The sequence below is a fragment of the Mirounga angustirostris genome, unplaced genomic scaffold (genome assembly GCF_029215605.1).
Source record: "Mirounga angustirostris isolate CCGP_5_RB_7025 unplaced genomic scaffold, mMirAng1.0.hap1 SCAF_13, whole genome shotgun sequence".
Classification (NCBI taxonomy): Eukaryota; Metazoa; Chordata; class Mammalia; order Carnivora; family Phocidae; genus Mirounga; species Mirounga angustirostris.
The window spans coordinates 13940260-13960474 of record NW_026991721.1 but is presented as its reverse complement, the minus strand read 5'-3'; the positions used below and the strand labels follow the sequence as shown (position 1 = coordinate 13960474).

Genomic DNA, 20215 nt, shown 5'->3' with positions numbered 1-20215 from the left:
CTGATTCTAGAATATTGTGCTTCTGGACAGGGTCTTTCTCCCTCTAGTTCTGGTTTGGTTCAGAAGAATCTTTGACAATGAATAAGTCTGCAGTCATATGGCTATAGTTACTGAAGTTTTACTCTATGGTAGGTGCTATGCCAAGGGCTCTATGTGCATTATCTCATTAGGTAGGACCTACAAGGCGGGTACTACTGTTATTGCCAGTTTTTAAAAAAATGAGGTTCACAGAGTTAAGTAACTTAGCCAGGATCACACCACTTGGAAATGGAGCTGAAAGTCAAACCCGGATCTGCCTGATTCCAGGTCCTGAGCAACCGCTATGCTATATTGCCCTGTCAAGTATTACATTTCACACTCAAATTTAGGTTGTCAAATTCAGCAGAAGGCACAGTTAGGAAAATCCTCTAGGTCAATCATCTCTCCAGCATTCAAAGGGATTTCATGCCCTCCGTGCTTTGCCTGGCTTCCCCTTGCCGTGCTGACCTATGATATACAAATGAGAGCTTACCCAGGGTGGACCCCCCAAAGGTAGACTCCATGGTGTAGCTGTTGAGGATCCCCATGCGCCACATCACAACTCGGCCCGTTCCTTCCTTGCACTTTTGCACCTTAAAGTTACAACTATGAAAAGAGAACTAAAGAGAAACCCAAATCCTCTGTTAAACATAAACTGGCAAACGTTAAGATGCCTAAGATTCATTACTACAATACAAGAATTGTTTCCTGGGGGGTCTATATATCATTTCCTAACATATGTTCCATAAAATAGTAGTTTTATGGGATGTTAACAGGTATTACAGAGGAGAAAATGAGTACTGTGGTCATGTTGGTCAGAAGAAGGAAGGACTAATAAAATTACACAGACTTCCTATGCAGGATCTCTCAGAGCATTTAGTATGTTATTGTCGACTGTGAGTCTCCAAAGGGGAGAGAGTAGATTCTGTTTCTTACTGCCAGTGACCTTTTCTTCCCTTTCCCACCCTTCCCGGGGACATTTTGCTGGACGAGGGTGCCTTGAACTCCTGGTTGTGAATGCTGGCTTACTTTGCATTCAAGACATTTTTCTAAGGTTTCTTTCTACCCCTCCCCAACTTGAGCTCTTGGATCCAGTTGGGTTTATCCTCTATCTGGATTCCGGTATGCCTCACCCCTGTAATCTCTGCCTGGAATTCTCACTCCCTCTTACTTAATGTTCTCGGCTTGGAGTTCAATATCCTCCATTGTCTTTCATGACCACCCCAACCCTCTTTCCTTACTGGGGGTTTGTAACATACACTTGGCACCCATCCCAACCTACCATATCCTGCTGAAAATGCCTTACAGTTGGAAGGTATCTCACCACTTAGCGGTTTTTAAGTTGTGCACCCTGGAATCCAGGGGTTCTATTGAGGAGCCTCGGGCATTCCTGCCACAAGGACTGAAGGAGGCAGAATGGGCAAGGTTCCAAGCCCAAGCCCTCTATTTGTCTTCAATTAGTGTAGCTCTGTTTTTAACTGTTTTAGATACTGGGTTCTGGATATCATTTTTTTTAAGATTTTATTTATTTATTTATTTATTTATTTATTTATTTATTTATTTATTTAAGAGGGAGAGAGAGAGTGAGAGAGAACACAAGCGGGGGGAGGGGCAGAGGGAGATGGAGAAGCAGACTCCTCGCTGAGCAGAGAGCCCGACTCAGGGCTTGATCTTGAGACTCCAGAACCATGACCTGAGCTGAAGGCAGGTGCTCAACCGACTGAGCCACCCAAGCACCCCTGGATGTCATTTAAAAAATGTTTTAAATTATTTATTTATTTTTTTTACAAGATGAATATTTGGACGTCATTTTATTCAAAGAAAGAATTCCCTGGGGCACCTGGGTGGCTCAGTCAGTTAAGCATCTGGCTCCTGATTTTAGCTCAGGTCATGATCTCAGGGTCATGGGATCAAGCCCCATGTGGGGCTCCATGCTCAGTGGGGAGTCTGCTTGAGATTCTCTCCCTCTCCCCACCACCTGCTCGTGCTCTCTCTCTCTCTCTAAAATAATAAAAAAATATAAAAATAAAATATCTCTTGGGCGCCTGGGTGGCTCAGTCATTAAGCGTCTGCCTTCAGCTCAGGTCATGATCCCAGGGTCCCGGGATTGAGTCCCACATCGGGCTCCCTGCTCGGCAGGAAGCCTGCTTCTCCCTCTCCCACTCCCCCTGCTTGTGTTCCTGCTCTCACTGTCTCTCTCTCTGTCAAATAAATAAAATCATTAAAAAAAAAAAATCTCTTAAAAAAATAAAGAGATCGCTGGCAAAAATAGAAAGACCTAAAAAAAAAGAAAAAAGGAAGGAAGGAAAAAAGGGAGAGAGGAAGAAAGAAAAGCTTCCTCTTTCCTTTTTCTTATTTAACAGATAAGAATAGCAGATATAAAATATTTGTCTTGGGGTACCTGGGTGGCTCAGTTGGTTAAGCGTTTGCCTTTGGCTCAGGTCATGATCCCAGAGTCCTGGGATCAAGCCCTGCATCAGGCCCCTTGCTCAGTAGGGAGCCTGCTTCTCCCTCTCCCTCTTCCCCTCCCCCTGCTTATACTCTCTCTCACTCTCTCTCTGTAAAATAAATAAAAATAAAACCTTTGAAAAATAAAATATTTGTCTTATATATCTTTATGGGACAAAATATGTACTATCATTTAAAAACTTTTCTAAATCCAACCTAACTTCTTCTTTCTAATGACATTACATTTTGTGGATCTATTTATGATACTGAAAACCCACTTCTCAGCCAATGCAGGTACTCTGTATATGCCTAACTGTCAGAGCTGGTACTCAGCCAACTGTTTAAGGCTTTAACTTGGTTTTTTTTTTTTTTTTAATTCTTATGTTAATCCCTATACATTACATCATTAGTTTTAGATGAAGCTTTAACTTTTTATTCACTTGTTACTATCTTACAGTTATTTGTGATTTTTTAAAAATTTTTATTTATTTATTTATTTTAAAGATTTTATTTATTTATTTGACAGAGAGAGAGATAGCGAGAGCAGGAACACAGCAGGGGGAGTGGGAGAGCAAGAAGCAGGCTTCCCGCCGAGCCGGGAGCCCGATGTGAGACTCGATCCCAGGACGCTGGGATCATGACCTGAGCCGCAGGCAGACGCTTAACGACTGAGCCACCCAGGCACCCTGTGATCTTTTTTTAAAAAGATTTTATTTTGAGAGAGAGAGAGAATGAGCAGGGGGAGGGGCAAAGAGAGAGGGAGAGCTGAGCAGGAAGCCAGACATGGGGCTCGATCCTGGGACCCTGGGATCAGGACCTGAGCTGAAGCAGACGCTTAACTGACTGAGCCTCCCAGGCATCCCTGTGACCTTGTCTTACAGAAACTATTCTGTGGAGGCTCATTCAATATTAGCACTTTGTTTATCCTTCAATCCCTTCTTCCACTGCCAACCACAGGATTAAAGAGGACAAATTATCGGGACACCTGGGTGGCTCAGTCTGTTAAGCGTCTGCCTTTGGCTCAGGTCATGATCCCAGGGTCCTGGGATCGAGTCCCACATGGAGCTCCTTGCTCAACAGGGAGCCTGCTTCTCCTTCTCCCTCTGCTGCTACCCCGCTTGTGCTCGCTGTCGCTCTCACTCTGACAAATTAAAAAAAAAAAAAAAGATCTTTAAAAGAAATACATTAAAAAAAAAAAAAGAGGACAAATTATCTACTAAGAGTTTGAACTTGTGCCCAAGCAAAGCAGCCCTGCAATTTTTAAAAATCATCTTTATTGAAGGGCACCTGGGTGGCTCAGTTGGTTGAGCATCTGACTCTTGATTTTGGCTCAGGTCATGATCTCAGAGTCATGAGATCGAGCCCATGTTGGGCTCCACGCTGGGAATGGAGCCTGCTTAAGATTCTCTCTCTCCCTCTCCCTCTGCCTCGCCCGCTCTAAAAAAATCATCTTTATTGAGATATAATTCACATATCATAAAACTCATTTATTTAAAGTACACAATTCAATGATTTCAGTATATTTACAGAGTTGAGCAGCCATCACCATAATCTAAGTTTAGAACATTTTCATTACCTCCAAAAAGAAACCCAGCACCTAAAAGCAGTCATGCTGCCCTCCTCCTCCCCGCCCCAGACAATCACTAAACAATTTTCTGTCTCTACAGATTTGCCTCTTCTGAAGATTTCATAGAATGGAATCATATAGGGGTGCCTGGGTGGCTCAGTAGGTTAAGAGTCTGACTTTGCCTCAGGTCATGATCCCAGGGTCCTGGGATCAAGCCCCACATTGGGTGCCCCGCTCAGCAGGGAGTCTGTTTATCCCTCTCCCTGTCCCTCTGCCCCTCCTCCCACTTGTGTGCATGCACTCTCTCTCTCTCAAAGACATAAATAAAATTAAAAAAAAAAAAATGGAATCACACAAAATGTGGCCTTTTGGGTCTGGCTTCTTTTGCATAGCATGCTTCACGCATGTCTTAGCATATTCATACTTCTTTTTTTTTTTGCCCAATAACATTCCATTGTGTGGATATATACCACCTTTTATTTATCTGTTTTTCTGTGGATATACAGATTAATTCTTTTTTTTTTTTTTAAGATTTTATTTATTTATTTGACAGAGAAAGACACAGCGAGAGAGGGAACACAAGCAGGGGGAGTGGGAGAGGGAGAAGCAGGCTTCCCGCCGAGCAGGGAGCCTGATGCGGGGCTAGATCCCAGGACCCTGGGATCATGACCTGAGCCAAAGGCAGACACTTAACTGACTGAGCCACCCAGGCGCCCCAGTAATTTTTTTTTTTTTAAGATTTATTTATTTTACAGAGTGAGAGAGGGTGCAAATGGGGGTAGGAGCAGAGGGGAGAGGGAGAGAATCTCAAGCAGACTCCCTTCTGAGCATGGAGCTCAACACAGGGCTTGATCTCATGACCCTGAGATCATGACCTAAGCCAAAATCAAGAGTTGGATGCTTAACTGATTGAGCCACCCAGGCACCCCTACACAGAGTAATTCTTAAAGCCACACCTTTCTAAATTCTTGAAGTCCCTTTCCAAAGAAGACATACAAATGGCCAACAGACATATAAAAAGATCCTCAACATCACTCATCATCAGGGAAATACAAATCAAAACCACAACGAGGTATCACCTTACACACACCAGAATGGCTAGAACCAAACACAAGAAATAACAAGTGTTAGGGAGGATGTGGAGAAAAAGGAACCCTCTTGTAGTGTTGGTGGGAATGTAAATTGGTGCAGCCACTGTGGAAAGCAGTATGGAGGTTCCTCAAAAAATTAAAAATAGAATTACCATATGATCCAGTAATTCCACTACTGGGTATTTACCCAATGAAAACAAAAACACTCATTCAAAAAGATATGTGCACCCATATGTTTATTGTAGCATTACTTATAATAGCCAAGACATGGAAGCAACCCAAGTGTCCATTAATAGATGAATGGATAAAGCTGTGGTACAGATCTACAATGGAATATGACTCAGCCATAAAAATGAATGAGATCTTGCCATTTGCAACAACATGGATGGATCTAGAAGGTATAATGCTATGTGAAATAGACAGAGAAAGACAAGTACCATATGATTTCACTCATATGTGGAATTTAAGAAACAAAACAAACAAAGGAAAAAGAGACAAACAAAAAAAGTAGAGTCTTAAGCACAAAGAACAAGCTGGTGGTTACCCGGGTGCCTGGGTGGCTCAGTTGGTTGGGCGACTGCCTTTGGCTCAGGTCATGATCCTGGAGCCCCGGGATCGAGTCCCGCATCGGCCTCCCCGCTCAGCGGGGAGTCTGCTTCTCCCTCTGGCCCTCCCCCTCTCATGTGCTCTCTCTCTCTCAAATAAATAAATTAAAAAAAAAAAAATCTTTAAAAAAAAAACAAAAAACAGGGGCACCTGGGTGGCTCAGTTGGTTGAGCGACTGCCTTCGGCTCAGGTCATGACCTCAGGGTCCTGGGATCGAGGCCCGCGTCGGGCTCCCTGCTCAGCGGGAAGCCTGCTTCTCCCCTTCCCACTCCCCCTGCTTGTGTTCCCTCTCACGCTGTGTCTCTCTCTGTCAAATAAATAAATAAAATCTTTAAAAAAAAAACAAAACAAAACTGGTGGTTACCCGAGAGGAGGAGGGTGGGGGGAGGGGTGAAATAGATAAGGGGGATTAAGGGTACACTTATCACGATGAACACTGAATAATGTATAGAACTGTTGAACCATTATATTGTAAAAACAAAACAAAAAGAAAACCAGAGTAAATTCTTGAGGTCCAGGTTGCTGGGATTTACCTAAGAATGAAAAGAGATGCAAAGTGGCATATAGGGTGCAGTGAGTTCTTTTCTTCCTTAGTCAACGGATGAGAAATTACCTTATGGGCTTACCTTATCCGGTGCATTTTTGCTTAACATTAAAGGAAAGACTCGCTCGTGAAGCCAGTGCTTGCGATTGCTGCTGCCGCAGCCGTACAAGAAGATATTATTCTTGCGGCTGTGGCCATGGAAATCACAATACAAGAGAACCTCCCTTTCTTCCAGAAGCCTATTGAGGGGGGCAAACAAAGGACTCAGTGGACATCCAAATGCATGACAATAATCTTTTATAGTCTCTTCCTTAAGTATGTCTGTTGCTACCATTCCTCTAAAGAAAAGGTCAACCCCTTCCAAGGACCCTATGCCCATCCTCAGCCACTGCTGTAAACATGCTACCAGCACTCCTTGCCCCTGCCGGTCACAGGGACTTGAGATGAAAATGCGCGGATGTGGAAGGGGGTGGTGGGTACGCCTTGTGTAAGCTGACAAGGAAGGGGAGGAAATCTGTTGAAAGAAAGCCCACCTGGGGGCAGCCCTGGGGAAAGAGGGACAGAAGTAGAGAGGCTGTAAGTGTTGGGTTGAAACTGAGAAAGCAAGCCTGGGTCCCTGACTTTCCAGGGCCAGCTCCTGTCAGGCTCAGCGCCTCTGTCTCCTCCTCACCCAGGCATCTACTCAGTCTTCCAAACATGGTCACCTTCTCCACGATGAGGATGACAGGATGAAGAGGAGGGCAGTAATGCCACACACTCACAACATGCAGGGCACTGTGCTAACCAGATGACATGGATCCTCCCATTTAATCCGCTAACCACCCGAGGCAGGCGAGCTTAGCCCCACTCCACAGATGGGAAAACTGAAGTGCAAAGAGGTACAATCACTTCAAGGTCACAGAGCCGGCCCGTAGCAACACCAGGTCTCAAAGCCAGGCCTATCTGACTCCCACACACGTGCTCTTAGCCATTTTGCCTGCCAGCCCCACACCACCCGACTCCCACCCTCTCCCACAGATACAGTTACGAGGTGTGCACGTCCACATATTCTTCTGTGCTGTGGTCCCATTTCCGGTAAGGTGGGTGCCACTACACCATAGCCCTCAACTGCTTTCACAGAAGCTTGGAAAATTTTTTTTTTTTTTAAAGATTTTATTTATTTGACAGAGACAGCGAAAGAGGGAACACCAGCAGGGGGAGTGGGAGAGGGAGAAGCTGGCCTCCTGCCGAGCAGGGAGCATGATGCGGGGCTCGATCCCAGGACCCTGGGATCATGACCCGAGCTGAAGGCAGGCGCTTAACGACTGAGCCACCCAGGCGCCCCAAACTTGGAAAATATTAACTGATTTATTTACTATTCTTCCCTTACGAGAGGCAATATAAGAGGTAATAAAGAACTCAGACTCTGGAACCTGAGATCCTGTGTTCAAATATCTACTCTGTCGCTTTTTAGCTCTATGACCTTGGGCAAGTTGCTTGACCTTTTGGGGCCTTAATTTCCTCACCATTTACAGACGGGATACTGATTGTGCCAACGCCAGAGGGTTAATGTGAAGACTACATGGGCCCCATGTGGAAAGCACTGAGAGTACTACCTGTCCCCTCTACACAAACACTACCTAATTGTTAGGTACCATTATTATTACTACACAGGCCTCATGACGAAGGCCTATGAACTTCTCTGACTTCTGAACCCTCTATTCCATTGTTTCACTAATAAGTGAAATGCCTCTAGCTGAAATATTGCATGTTCAGGTTCAACCCAAAGATAAAACAGGACTTGGGACACCTGGGTGGCTCAGCTTGTTAAGTGTCTGCCTTCGGCTCAGGTCATGATCCCAGGGTCCTGGGATCGAGCCCCGCATCGGGCTCCCTGATCGGCAGGGAGTCTGCTTCTCCCTCTGTAGTATTATCCCCCTGCTCGTGTTCTCTCTCTCTAATAAATAAATAAAATCTTAAAAAAAAAAAAGATAAAACAGGACTTAAAAGTTTGGAACCGACCACACCACACCCACGTGATTGCAAACAGAAGGGTAAAGACAGTCTCCAAAGCCGCGCCCAAGTCCCATATAAGCAGAGCCCTTGCACCTGTCAGACAGTGTTCACAGCATTCGGGGGAAGATCAGCAGATAAAGGGGCTCACCTTTTGATCATGTTCCTGGTGTACCAGATGCAAGGGAAAGACTCCTTCAGAATGGTTTTATAATGCCTGTTCAAGTCCCGTCCCGCCAGTGAACACCGGTAATTCCCCACGATCACTCCATCTGGATTTAACATAGGAACCACTTTGAAGACAAAGATATCTCTGAGGAGCTGCGCATCTGGGGAGTTGCTAAGGATGAAGTCCAAAAAGCCCTTCATGATCCACGAGCCATTACTTTCTCCAGGGTGGACTCGGGCGCTCAAGACCACGGCTTTCTTGGCAGCCGCCTCCTGCGGGGTCCGGGCTGGGTTGGTGATGGTAAGCAGGTAGACGGTATTTCCTGCTAGGCTCCTGCATAAAGTTCGGAGTTTGCAGAACTGAGACTGGACGGGGTTGTTCACCACTGACAGCAGGTAGCATTGTAAATCAGTGTATGTATACGGGTAGAAGTGTGCGAAGAAGCAAGTGTCCTGGTCGTGTGGAAACTGAATGGTCCACGTGAGACAGTAAAAGAGCTGCTGTCCATTGTCCCTGTTGTTCTTATAGTACCTGATTTCATTTCCTTCTCTCCTCCAGCCAATGTTGTGGGTGCTGGCATCCAACTGGGAGTACATGAGTGGCTTCATCCCTATAGTGTAAAGGCTCTTGGGTTTGAGCAAGTTGACAATGGTGAAGCGGTAGGTGGCATCTTTTCTAGTGTTCTGAACACGAAAATAAAACCACTGAGTGTGTTTGTTTGTATAGAGGTCAGTTCGCAAGGTGAGTTCATACTCATAGGTATCTCTGTAATGGAGAAAACAGAAGAGTATCTCTGTCACCTCACATCCCCACCCCTACAAAAAAGAAATCTAAAAAAGTGTTGTTTCCCCCTGGCAAAAACAGATCTTATTACAACAGGAAAGCCTGCTACTTCAAGCCTTAATTTTCTAATTTACGTAGTTCCCCAACTCATACTATTAGGCTGGCAGAAATTTGGGTAAAGAAAGTTTATTTGGGGGGCGCCTGGGTGGCTCAGTTGGTTAAGCATCTGCCTTGGGCTTGGGTCGTGATCCCGGGGTCCTGGGATTGAGCCCTGTGTCAGGCTCCTTGCTCAGCCAGGAGCCTGATTCTCCCTCTCCCTCTACTTGCCGCTCCCCCTGCTTGTGCTCTCTCTCTCTCTGTCAAATAAAATGACTGAGCCACCAGGGCGCCTGGGTGGCTCAGTCAGTTAAGTGTCTGCCTTCGGCTCAGGTCATGATCCCAGGGTCCTGGGATCGAGCCCCACATTGGGCTCCCCGCTCCACGGGAAGTCTGCTTCTCCCTCTCCCACTCCCCCTGCTTGTGTTCCCTCTCTCAATGTCTCTCTCTGTCAAATAAATAAATAAAATCTTAAAAAAAAAAAAAATGACGGAGCCACCTAGGCATCCCTAAATAAAATCTTTAAAAAGAAAGAAAGAAAAGGAATAATATGAATCATTAAAAATACGGAGATAAATCTGCGGTACTTCCATAGGAAAACATCTAAAATTTATTAAGTGGCAAAAAGCAATTTGTAAAACAGTATGTATACCGTTATCCTATTTTTAAAAATAAGTAATTTCTGGGGCACCTGGGTGGCTCAGTTGGTTAAGCATCTGCCTTCGGCTCAGGTCATGATCCCAGGGTCCTGGAATCAAGCCCCGTGTCCAGCTCTCTGCCTGGCACGGAGCCTGCTTCTCCCTCTCTCTCTGCTGTTCTACCTGCTTGTTCTCTCTCTGTCTCTCTCTCTGTCAAATAAATAAATAAAATCTTTTTAAAAAATAATAAATAAATAAATAATTTTGTATATTATGAATACATGGAATGAGGGGGAAAATTATTGCACATATACTGAACTGTTAACAGTTGCTGTATCTGGGGAGATACGATTATAGGACTTCATTTTTTTAATGTTATGCATTTTTATTAATACAAAAAATTTTTAAAGGGTGTTTTTTTTTAAAGGTTTTTATTTATTTGTCAGAGAGAGAAAGAGAGCACAAGCAGGGGGAGCAGCAGGCACAGGGAGAAGCAGACTCCCCGCCGAGCAAGGAGCCCGATGTGGGGCTCAATCCCAGGACCTGAGATCATGACCTGAGCTGAAGGCAAACGCTTAACCAACTGAGCCACCCAGGCGTCCCTAAAGGGTTTTATTTATTTAAGTAATTGCTACCACAAGGTGGGGCTCGAACTCACGACCCCAAAATCAAGAGTCACATGCTCTACTGACTGAGCCAGCCAGGTGCCCCTATTAATACAAATTTTAAATGAGCACTAAAATCATTCACAAGAAAAAACAAACAAACAAACCAGTGTAGATAAATTTTGCTCTGGGGGAAAATGAGTCCCAATTATTCCATTCTTCATCCTCATGACCATTTCTCACCACTTCTCTCTTTTTCAAAAACACTCCTGACTCCTAACATGACACCTGAAGACATGGGTCAGTCCCTCCGGTTATCGCCCCTTAGGGAAATTCCCGTTACTCACACTCTGACAGCTTTTTGCAGATTCCCGCTCTCAAACCTTGACTCAAACAGGAGAGTATTATCCTCGGGTCCCTGCAGCGTGACGGCAAGCTCCCTGATAATCCCTCGCTTACCTCCCACTCTGGAACTGGTGAAATAGGAACCTTCAGTGGGTACTGTGGATGAGACAGACATATTTAGGGTGGGTTCCACTTAGAATCCATTCATCCAGCCAATATTTACTGAGCTCCTCTGTGTGTTCGATGCCATACCAGGTTAACAATAATGAATATTCAGATTTTCAACCGTCCCTGCTGAGATTTTTTAATTTTATTTTTTTAATTTTTAAAAATTTTATTTATTTACTTGACAGAGAGAGACACAGCGAGGGAGGGAACACAAGCAGGGGGAGTGGGAGAGGGAGAAGCAGGCTTCCCATGGAGCAGGGAGCCCAGTGTGGGGCTCGATCCCAGGACCCTGGGATCATGACCTGAGCCGAAGGCAGACGCTTAACGACTGAGCCACCCAGGGGACCCGAGATTTTTAAATTTTAAACATCGGATTTCTCTGAAGACCTTTAAGGTGGTGTAGAGCACTTCCTTTTGCTGCATGGCTGTGCCCTGGGCATCTCAGATACTATTTGTACCCACTTAAGCCCTAATTTAAAAGCATGTGGACAAATGATTTTCCACATAGAACATCATTTACAGTCTTAATTCTAAAAAAAAAAAGCACCTATTTATTAATTTAAAAAAAGGGTAAAGGAGAAAACAAAAAAGAGATAATAAAGTATACTTCATATAATTTTTTGGTATATCCTTCCAGATTTAAATATAAAAAAATTAGAAGTTTGGGAAGAATTGGCATGGGTGAATTAACTTATGAAGGGAACGAAAATATCATAGTAATTAGAGAAAAGAAAAGGTTCTGATTGAAATTTTATCTTTAAAGTGATGCTAAAACAAAAAAATATAAAATTTATTTAATAAAAATTAGATTATAATCACCTCTTTCTATCCTTTTGGTGGGGTTGAAACTTTAAAAAAATATTTATTTCTTTGGGGAGAGGGAAGAGAGAGAGCACTGTGGGAGAGGCAGAGAGAGAATCTTTAAGCAGATTCCCTGCTGAGTGCAGAGCCCCACATGCAGGGCTCAACCCCAGGACCCTGAGATCTCAACCTGAGCGGAAACCAACTGAGCCACCCAGATGCCCTGTAATTTGTTTTTAAAGATTTTATTTTAAGTAATCTCTACTCCCAACATGGGGCTTGAAATTATAACCCCAAGATCAAGAATCACATGCTCCACTGACGAGCCAGCCAGGCAAATTCAATGAGACTGCCATATGACATCTTTGATTTTTACAGTTACTTTTGCAAAACTATTTTAGGGCTTCATAGTTTCCCCAAGGACTTTGTACCACAATATTCTTTTTTTTTTTTTTAAAGATTTTATTTATTTATTTGAGAGAGAGAATGAGATAGAGAGAGAGAGCATGAGAGGGGGGAGGGTCAGAGGGAGAAGCAGACTCCCTGCTGAGCAGGGAGCCCGATGTGGGACTCGATCCCGGGACTCCAGGATCATGACCTGAGCCGAAGGCAGTCGCTTAACCAACTGAGCCACCCAGGCGCCCTGTACCACAATATTCTTATCATTGTGTCTAGAAGAACCTGTTTTGTCATCTTTTGTTGATTTTCTCTTTGTTAACTGAAAAAAAAAATTTCTAGATTCTCATTTGTCAGTAGCTTTGTAAGTGATTCAAGCAATTCTTCAACATTCATAACTTCATAAAATCCTGCATGTCTTGTAAGGATAATTTCACTTTGCAACTGATTTTTACTGTACTTGCATTATATTGTCAGATATTAATAATATCCACCAATCAGCAAGTGACTGATATCAACAAAGATGCTGACCATGGGGCAGGATAGATGCCAGCATGAAACAGTATGGGGGCTTATTTTATTAGCATGGGGGCTTATTTATTTTTATTTTATTATTTTATTATTATTTCATTAGCAAATATCTTCATATTATGACTTTTGCTTTGATACGCAACTCTGTCACTGTGGAGACTCAGGTAATAAACATTTAGATAATAAAGGAGAGCAAAAGAGAAAGCATACATATAAGGAAGCACATAATAGAAGAAAGCAAGCACAGAGGAGGCAGGAGCAGAAGAGGCCCCAAGTGTACACATAATCGGGGCTCCTGGGTGGCTCAGTCAGTTAAGCATCTGACTTCGGCTCAGGTCATGATCTTGGGGTCCTGGGATGGAGCCCCATGTTAGGCTCCATGCTCTGCAGGGAGTCTGCTTGTCCCTCTGTCCCTCCCCCTGCTCATGCTGTCTCTCTCAAATAAGTAAATAAAACCTTTTTTAAAAAAAGAAAGAGTACACGTAATCCAATTAAAAGCTGGGGACCCACAGGGGCACCTGGGTGGCTCAGCTGGTTAAGCGACTGCCTTCAGTTCAGGTCATGATCCCGGAGTCCTGGGATCAAGTCCCACATCAGGCTCCCAGCTCAGCAGGGAGCCTGCTTCTCCCTCTGACCCTCTCCCCTCTCATGCTGTTTCTCTCTCTCTCTCAAATAAATAAATAAATAAAATAAAAATCTTTAAAAAAAAAAAAAAAAGCTGGGGACCCACATGGTCCAGTCTCTACAATTAATACAGGAATTTTGAGTCTCTCAGGCAACATTAAAGATGATCCTATTCATAGCCCACAGTAACATTTGCTAGTATTTGGGGTTTTTTAAAAGATTTTATTTATTCATTTGAGACACAGAGATACAGAAAGAGAGAGAGCAAACACAAGTAGGGGGAGAGGCAGAGGGAGAGGGAGAAGCAGACTCCCCACTGAGCAGGGAGCCTGATGCGGGGCTCTATCCTAAGACTCACAGACCATGACCTGAGCAGAAGGCAGACACCTAACCATCTGAGCCACCCAGGCACCCCTCTTTGCTAGTATTTGGTTGAGGATTTTTGTATTTATATTCATAAGGAATACAGTTTTCCTGTGATGTCTTTGTCTAACTTTGAATAGTGACTTCGTAAACAGTTGGAAATGTTTCCTCCTGCTACTATTTTCAGAGTTTATGAAGGATTAGTACTATTTCATCTTTAAATGTTTGATACAATTCAAACAAACCCTGTCCCCATCTGGGCAAGGAATTTCTTTGCAGGAAGATTTTTTTTAAAGATTTATTTATTTATTTATTTTAGAGAAAGAGAGAGAAAGAGAAAACCCAAGCACAAGTGGGGGGAGGGGCAGAGGGAGAGAAGCTCAAACAAACGCCCCACTGAGTGTGGAGCCTGAGGTGGGGCATGATCATATGATCCATGAGAACATGACCTGCACAGAAACCAAAGTTGGACACTAGCTGACTGAGCCACCCAGGCACCCCTTTGCAGGAAGATTTTTAATTACTAATTCAATTTCTTTGTTTTAGTCTATTCAGACTTTTAAACTTTCTCCCTCAGTCAGTTGTGGTAATTTGTGTTTTTCTAACAGCTTTTCCCGTCCATCTATGTTGTTTATTTTTTTAAAGATTTTATTTCTTTATTTGACAGAGAGACACAGTGAGAGAGGGAACACAAGCAGGGGGAGTGGGAGAGGGAGAAGCAGGCTTCCTATGGAGCAGGGAGCCCGATGTGGGGCTCGATCCCAGGACCCTGGGATCATGACCTGAGCCGAAGGCAGACGCTTAACGACTGAGCCACCCAGGTGCCCCCATCTATGTTGTTTAATTTGCTGGCATGAAGTTGTACCTTGTAATTCTTTTGATTTTTGTAGATTTGATGTTTCTGTCCCCTTTCAATCCTGATTTTGATAATTTGTATCTCCTCTTCTTTTTTCATGGTTGGTCTAGCTAAAGTTTTGTCAATTTTGTTGATGTTTCCAAAGGACTAACTTTTGGTTTGATTTTCCAGATTATTTTCCTGTTTTCTATTTCACTGATTTCCATTCTTATCTTTTTTATGTTCTTCCCTCTGGTTGCTTTGGACTTAGTTTGTGCTTATTTTTCTAATTTATTAATGTGAAAGCTTAGGTAACTGATTTGACATCTTTCTTCCTTTCAAATATAGGCATTCAAAGCCATACATTTATCTTGCAGTGCTTAGCTGCATCCTTTAAATTTTAATATGTTGTTTTATTTTCACTCAGTTTAAGACATTTTTAAATTCTTATGATTTCTTTAACCCATGGGTTACTTAGAAATGTGCTGTTCAATTTCCAAATATTTGTATATTTCCCAGATTTCATTCTGCTATGGATTTTTTTTTTTTAATTTTTAATTTTAAGTAGGCTCCATGCCCAGCATGGAACCCGACGTGGGGCTCAAACCCATGATCCTGAGATCAAGACCTGAGCTGAGACCAAGAGTAGGATGCTCAACCGACTGAGCCACCTAGGCGCCCCCTGTTGTTGATTTCTAATTCAATTTTGTCGTGGTCAGAGAATTTATTTTGTATGACTTCATTCTTTTTAAATGTATTAAGACTTGCTTTACAACCTAGCATATAGTGTATCCTGGGGAATGTACCATGTGCCTTTGAAAAGAATATGTATTTTGCTATTGTTGTTGGGTACAGTGTTCTACAAATTTTTTAAAAAGACATGGATCTGGGCGCCTGGGTGGCTCAGTTGGTTAAGCGACTGCCTTCGGCTCAGGTCATGATCCTGGAGTCCCGGGATCGAGTCCTGCATCGGGCTCCCTGCTCGGCGGGGAGTCTGCTTCTCCCTCTGACCCTCCTCCCTCTCATGCTCTCTGTCTCTCATTCTCTCTGTCTCAAATAAATAAATAAAATCTTTAAAAAAAAAAAACACATGGATTCTACCTGTAGGAAGCTTACAAATTAATGGAAATCAATTAAACCACATAGTAAATGATAGTCATTGCACATACTACAAAGTACTCACTAAAGTACATACAGAGATGGAGAAAAGAAGAGCAAGTTCCCCGAATATCCAATATCTGATTTTCAGGAAGGGGAATGACACAGAAGAAGCTCTAAAATGGGCTTAGAACTATTAAGACAAAGTACCATAATTTTAAAAAAACAGTTGAAATTTTAAAGCTGATTGGCCATGAATATCAGGGTTCCTATTCAGGTTGGTCTGGAAAGACAGTTTATCACTAAACTACAGATTTTTAAAAAAACACTGTTATTATAGAAAATATGTTTATTATAATTTTGTCATGATTAATCACCAACTGTTCAGTGTAATAACAATACCTGAATCTAATTGATAGACAACTGTGCCTTTATCTTCTCCTACAATTTCTGGTAACTTTTCATTTCCTGTAGGTTGATAGAAATATTCTGGTTGAGGTGGAACCCACTCTGAAAGAAAACATTAAAGAAGCAAAAAATAAGAAATAATATAAAAGGTTCTTTATCCAAAAGTAATATACAATTATAATAATTATTATTCAAGTGACTAGTTTGGTTGAATCAAACCAAATTCCCACTCTAAGTTTCCAATTTGTTTGTAAATTAATTACGTCTTCCTTCTTTCCATAAAGACTATGAGATTTTTAACAAAAAGCATATATAACAGAAGTATAAACTTTAAATAGAAGACTTAAAAATAAGCCAGAAAGGGGCGCCTGGGTGGCTCAGATGGTTAAGCGTCTGCCTTCAGCTCAGGTCAAGATCCCAGGGTCCTGGGATTGAGCCCCACGTCGAGCTCCTGGCTCGGCGGGAGCCTGCTTCTCCCTCTCGCTATGCCTCTCCCCCTGCTCATGCTCTCTCTCTCTCTCTCTTTGTGTCTCTGTGTCTCAAATGAATAGGTAAAATCTTAAAAAAAAAACAAAAACAAAAACGCCAGAAAGGTCAATATAGTTGCTATAATAACTCTTCAAAATTTAGCCCTGAGCTTTTTATTTATTTTTATTTTTTATTTTTTTTAAGATTGTATTTTTAAGTAATCTCTACACCCATCATGGGCCTTGAACTCACAACCCCAAGATCAAGAGTCACATACTCCACTGACTAAGCCAGCCAGGTGTGCCAAGCTTCTTTTTAAAATTAGGAAAATATGTTTAGCTATGTACTTTTTTTATTACTATAGAGGAAAAAGTATATCAATTATTTCAGGGGAAACAAAACTTTTCATTAACACTCAATTCTAAAAGATTTCTTATATGGGACTTGGGCAACTTCTCAGTATCATTTTAAGTATAGTAGCCATTGATGAACACCAAGAGCATATAAAGACACAAGGGAAATTCAACAGTACATTAAAAGGATCATATACCTGATCAAGTGGGATTTATTCCAGGGATGCAAAGATGGTTCAACCTTTGCAAATTAGTTAATGTGATATACCACATTCACAAAACGAAGGGTAGAAATCATATAATCATTTTAATAGATGCAAAAAAAAAAAGCATTTGGGAAAATTCAACATCCATTTATGATAAAAACTCAACACAGCGAGTACAGAAGGAACCGCAACATAATAAAGGCCATATATGTTAAGTCCACAGCTAAAATCATACTCAAATGTGAAAAGCTGTGGGATGCCTGGGTGGCTCAGTCGGTTAAGCATCTGCCTTCAGCTCAGGTCATGATCCCAGGGTCCTGGGATCGAGTCCTGCATCTTTCTCTCTCTCTGACAAATAAGTAAATAAAATCTCAAAAACAAAATGTAAAAGCTGAAAGCCTTTCTTCTAAGATCAGGAACAAGGCAAAGATGCATCAACTTGCAACTTTTATTCAACATAGTATTGTAAGTCCTTGCTAGAGCAATTAGGCAAGAAAAAGAAATAAAAGGCATCCAAATTGGAAAGGAAGAAGTAACACTGTCGGGGTGCCTGGGTGGCTCAGTCGTTGAGCGTCTGCCTTTGGCTCAGGTCATGATCCCAGGGTCCTGGGATTGAGCCCTGCGTTGGGCTCCCTGCTCCATAGGAAGCCTGCTTCTCCCTCTCCCACTCCCCTTGCTTGTGTTCCCTCTCTTGCTGTGTCTCTCTCTGTCAAATAAATAAATCAAATCTTAAAACAAAACAAAACAAAAAGAACCACTTAAAAAAAAAAAGTAACTGTCAAACTGTTACTATTTGCAGATGACTATATGTAAAAAACACTAAAGACTTGATCAAAAAACTGTTAGAATAAATAAATTCAGTAAAGTTGCAGGATACAAAATCAATACCCAAACATATGTTGCATGTTTATACACTAGTAATGAACTATCAGAAAGAAATTAAGAAAACAATCTCATTTACAATTGTATCAAAAGAATAAAATACCTAGGAATAATTTAACCAAGGAGGTGAAAGACTTGTATATTGAAAACTATAAGACATTAATGAAAGAAATTAAAGAAGATACAAATAAGTGAAAAGATATTCCATGCTCATAGGATTGGAAGAATTAATATTTTTTAAATATCCAATAACATTTTTCACAGAAATAGAACAAATAATCCTAAAATTTCTATGGAACCATAAAGACTCTGAATAGCCAAAGAAATCTTGAGAGAAGAACAAAGCTGGAGACTTCATGCTCCCTGATTTTTTTTGAATTTATTTTTTTTTTCGTTTTTTAAAAAAAAATTTTCCTTATTTATTTGTCAGAGAGAGAGAGAGAGCACAAGCAGGGGGAGTGGCAGGCAGAGGCAGAGGGAGAAGAGGGCTCCTTGCTGAGAGGGAAGCCCGATGTGGGGCTCGATCCTAGGACTCTGGGATCATGACCTGAGCCGAAGGCAGATGCTTAACCAACTGAGCCACCCAGGCACCCCTGATTTTTTTTTTTTTTTTATGTAGGCTCCATGCCCAGCATGGAGCTCAACATAGAGCTCCAACTCACAACCCTGAGATCAAAAAAAGAAACTAAATGAAAAAAAATCTATAAAAAAAATTACCAAAAAAAAAAAAAAAGACTAGAAATAACAAGTGTTAGCGAGGATGTGGAGAAAAGGGAACCTTCTGTTGGTGGAAATGTAAATTAGTGCAGTCACTATGGAAAAATAGTATGGAGGTTCCTTAAAAAAATTAAAAATTGAACTACCATATGACCCACTAATTCTACTTGTGGGTATTGATCTGAAGGAAATGAAAATACTAACTCAAAAAGATAAGTGTACTCCCATTGCAGCATTATTTACAATAGCAAAGATATGGAAATAACCTAAGTGTTCATCAATGAATGAATGGACAAGGAAATTGTGGTATAAATATACAATGAAATATTATTCATCCATAAAAAAGAATGAAATCTTGTCATTTGTAACAACATGGAAAGACCTTGAGGACATTATGATAAGTGAAATCAATCACACAGAGAAAGACAAATACTGTATGATCTCTCTTACACATTGGATTCAAAACAAACAAGACCAAAAAAACAAGCTTACTGGTGGTTGCCAGAGGTGGGTGGGAGAAATGAGTAAATTGTTTTTGTCTTTTCAGTTTAAAGATTTATTTATTATTTTGGGGGGGAGGGGCAGAGGGAGAGAGAGAATCTCAAACAGATTCCCTGCTGAGCACAGAGCCTCATGTGGGGATCAACCCCACAACCCTGAGATAATGACCTGAGCCAAAATCAAGAGTCGGATGCTCAGCTGATTGAGCACAGAGGCGCCCCTGTTTTTTCAGTTTAAATAAACTTGAATTAAAAAAAAATAACTAGCTCAAGGTCATACAGCTAGTAGGTGGTGGATCTGGGCCTAGAATCTCATTGGAATTACTCCAACATCTGTCCTTAAAATTTTCTTTACTGCTTCTTGTATCATCTTCTTATTGGTTGAACTTAAAAAAAAAAAGAAAGAAAAAATAATAAAGGCAGCTCAGTAATAAAACAATGCTAATTTCTTATCTTTAAGATGGTAGGAAGTGATGAGGCTGTCAATCTGTTTGAAACCATAAGGTGCTTGTTATTAAATTTCCTTGAAATTAAAAAAAAATACTTTTTAAAAGATCTAGTGCTGGAGTGACTGGCTGGCTCCATCAATAGAGAATGCAACTCTTGATCTTGGGGTGGTGAGTTCAAGCCCCATGTTGGGCATAGAGCTTACTTAAAAAAAAAAAAAAAAAATCTCATGCTTTACTATTACCACTGGTTTTAAATTCCAGTTTCCCACTTTTTTTCCTCCCTTGGAACTGAGTCCAAAATCCTCACGGGAATTTTCTTTGCCTATCAACTTGGACTTTTATCTAAAAATTGTACAGGGCAGGGACAAATGCTCTTAGGACTTCTCAGCTATTGTGCCAACTCAAAATGCCACCCCTCCCCCCATTTCCAATCACCTGAAGAGCAGTTCTGTCCCAGTTAAGGCATTGAGCACATCCCTGTATTTTCAGCTTTAGCTCATGTCTTTCATGCTCA

General features: G+C 41.8%; 1 protein-coding gene across 9 annotated transcripts in view; it reads right to left on the bottom strand.

Annotated features, from left to right (window-relative positions):
• AGBL2 (AGBL carboxypeptidase 2) overlaps positions 1 to 20215 on the bottom strand; it is a 43807-nt gene that overhangs the window by 14630 nt on the left and 8962 nt on the right. For 8 of the 9 annotated variants that reach the window (XR_010406868.1, XR_010406869.1, XM_064576436.1 and 5 more), the window contains 5 exons: positions 16121 to 16228; positions 10905 to 11058; positions 8418 to 9200; positions 6357 to 6513; positions 512 to 638 (listed from right to left, as the gene is read on the bottom strand). Coding sequence is in view for 7 of the 9 variants with exons in the window: in XM_064576436.1 (XP_064432506.1) it covers positions 512 to 638; positions 6357 to 6513; positions 8418 to 9200; positions 10905 to 11058; positions 16121 to 16228 (1329 nt within the window). In the remaining 2 variants the exon portion in view is untranslated. The remainder of the gene's footprint in view (positions 1 to 511; positions 639 to 6356; positions 6514 to 8417; positions 9201 to 10904; positions 11059 to 16120; positions 16229 to 20215) is intronic. The other variant, XM_064576437.1, reaches the window with a different exon arrangement.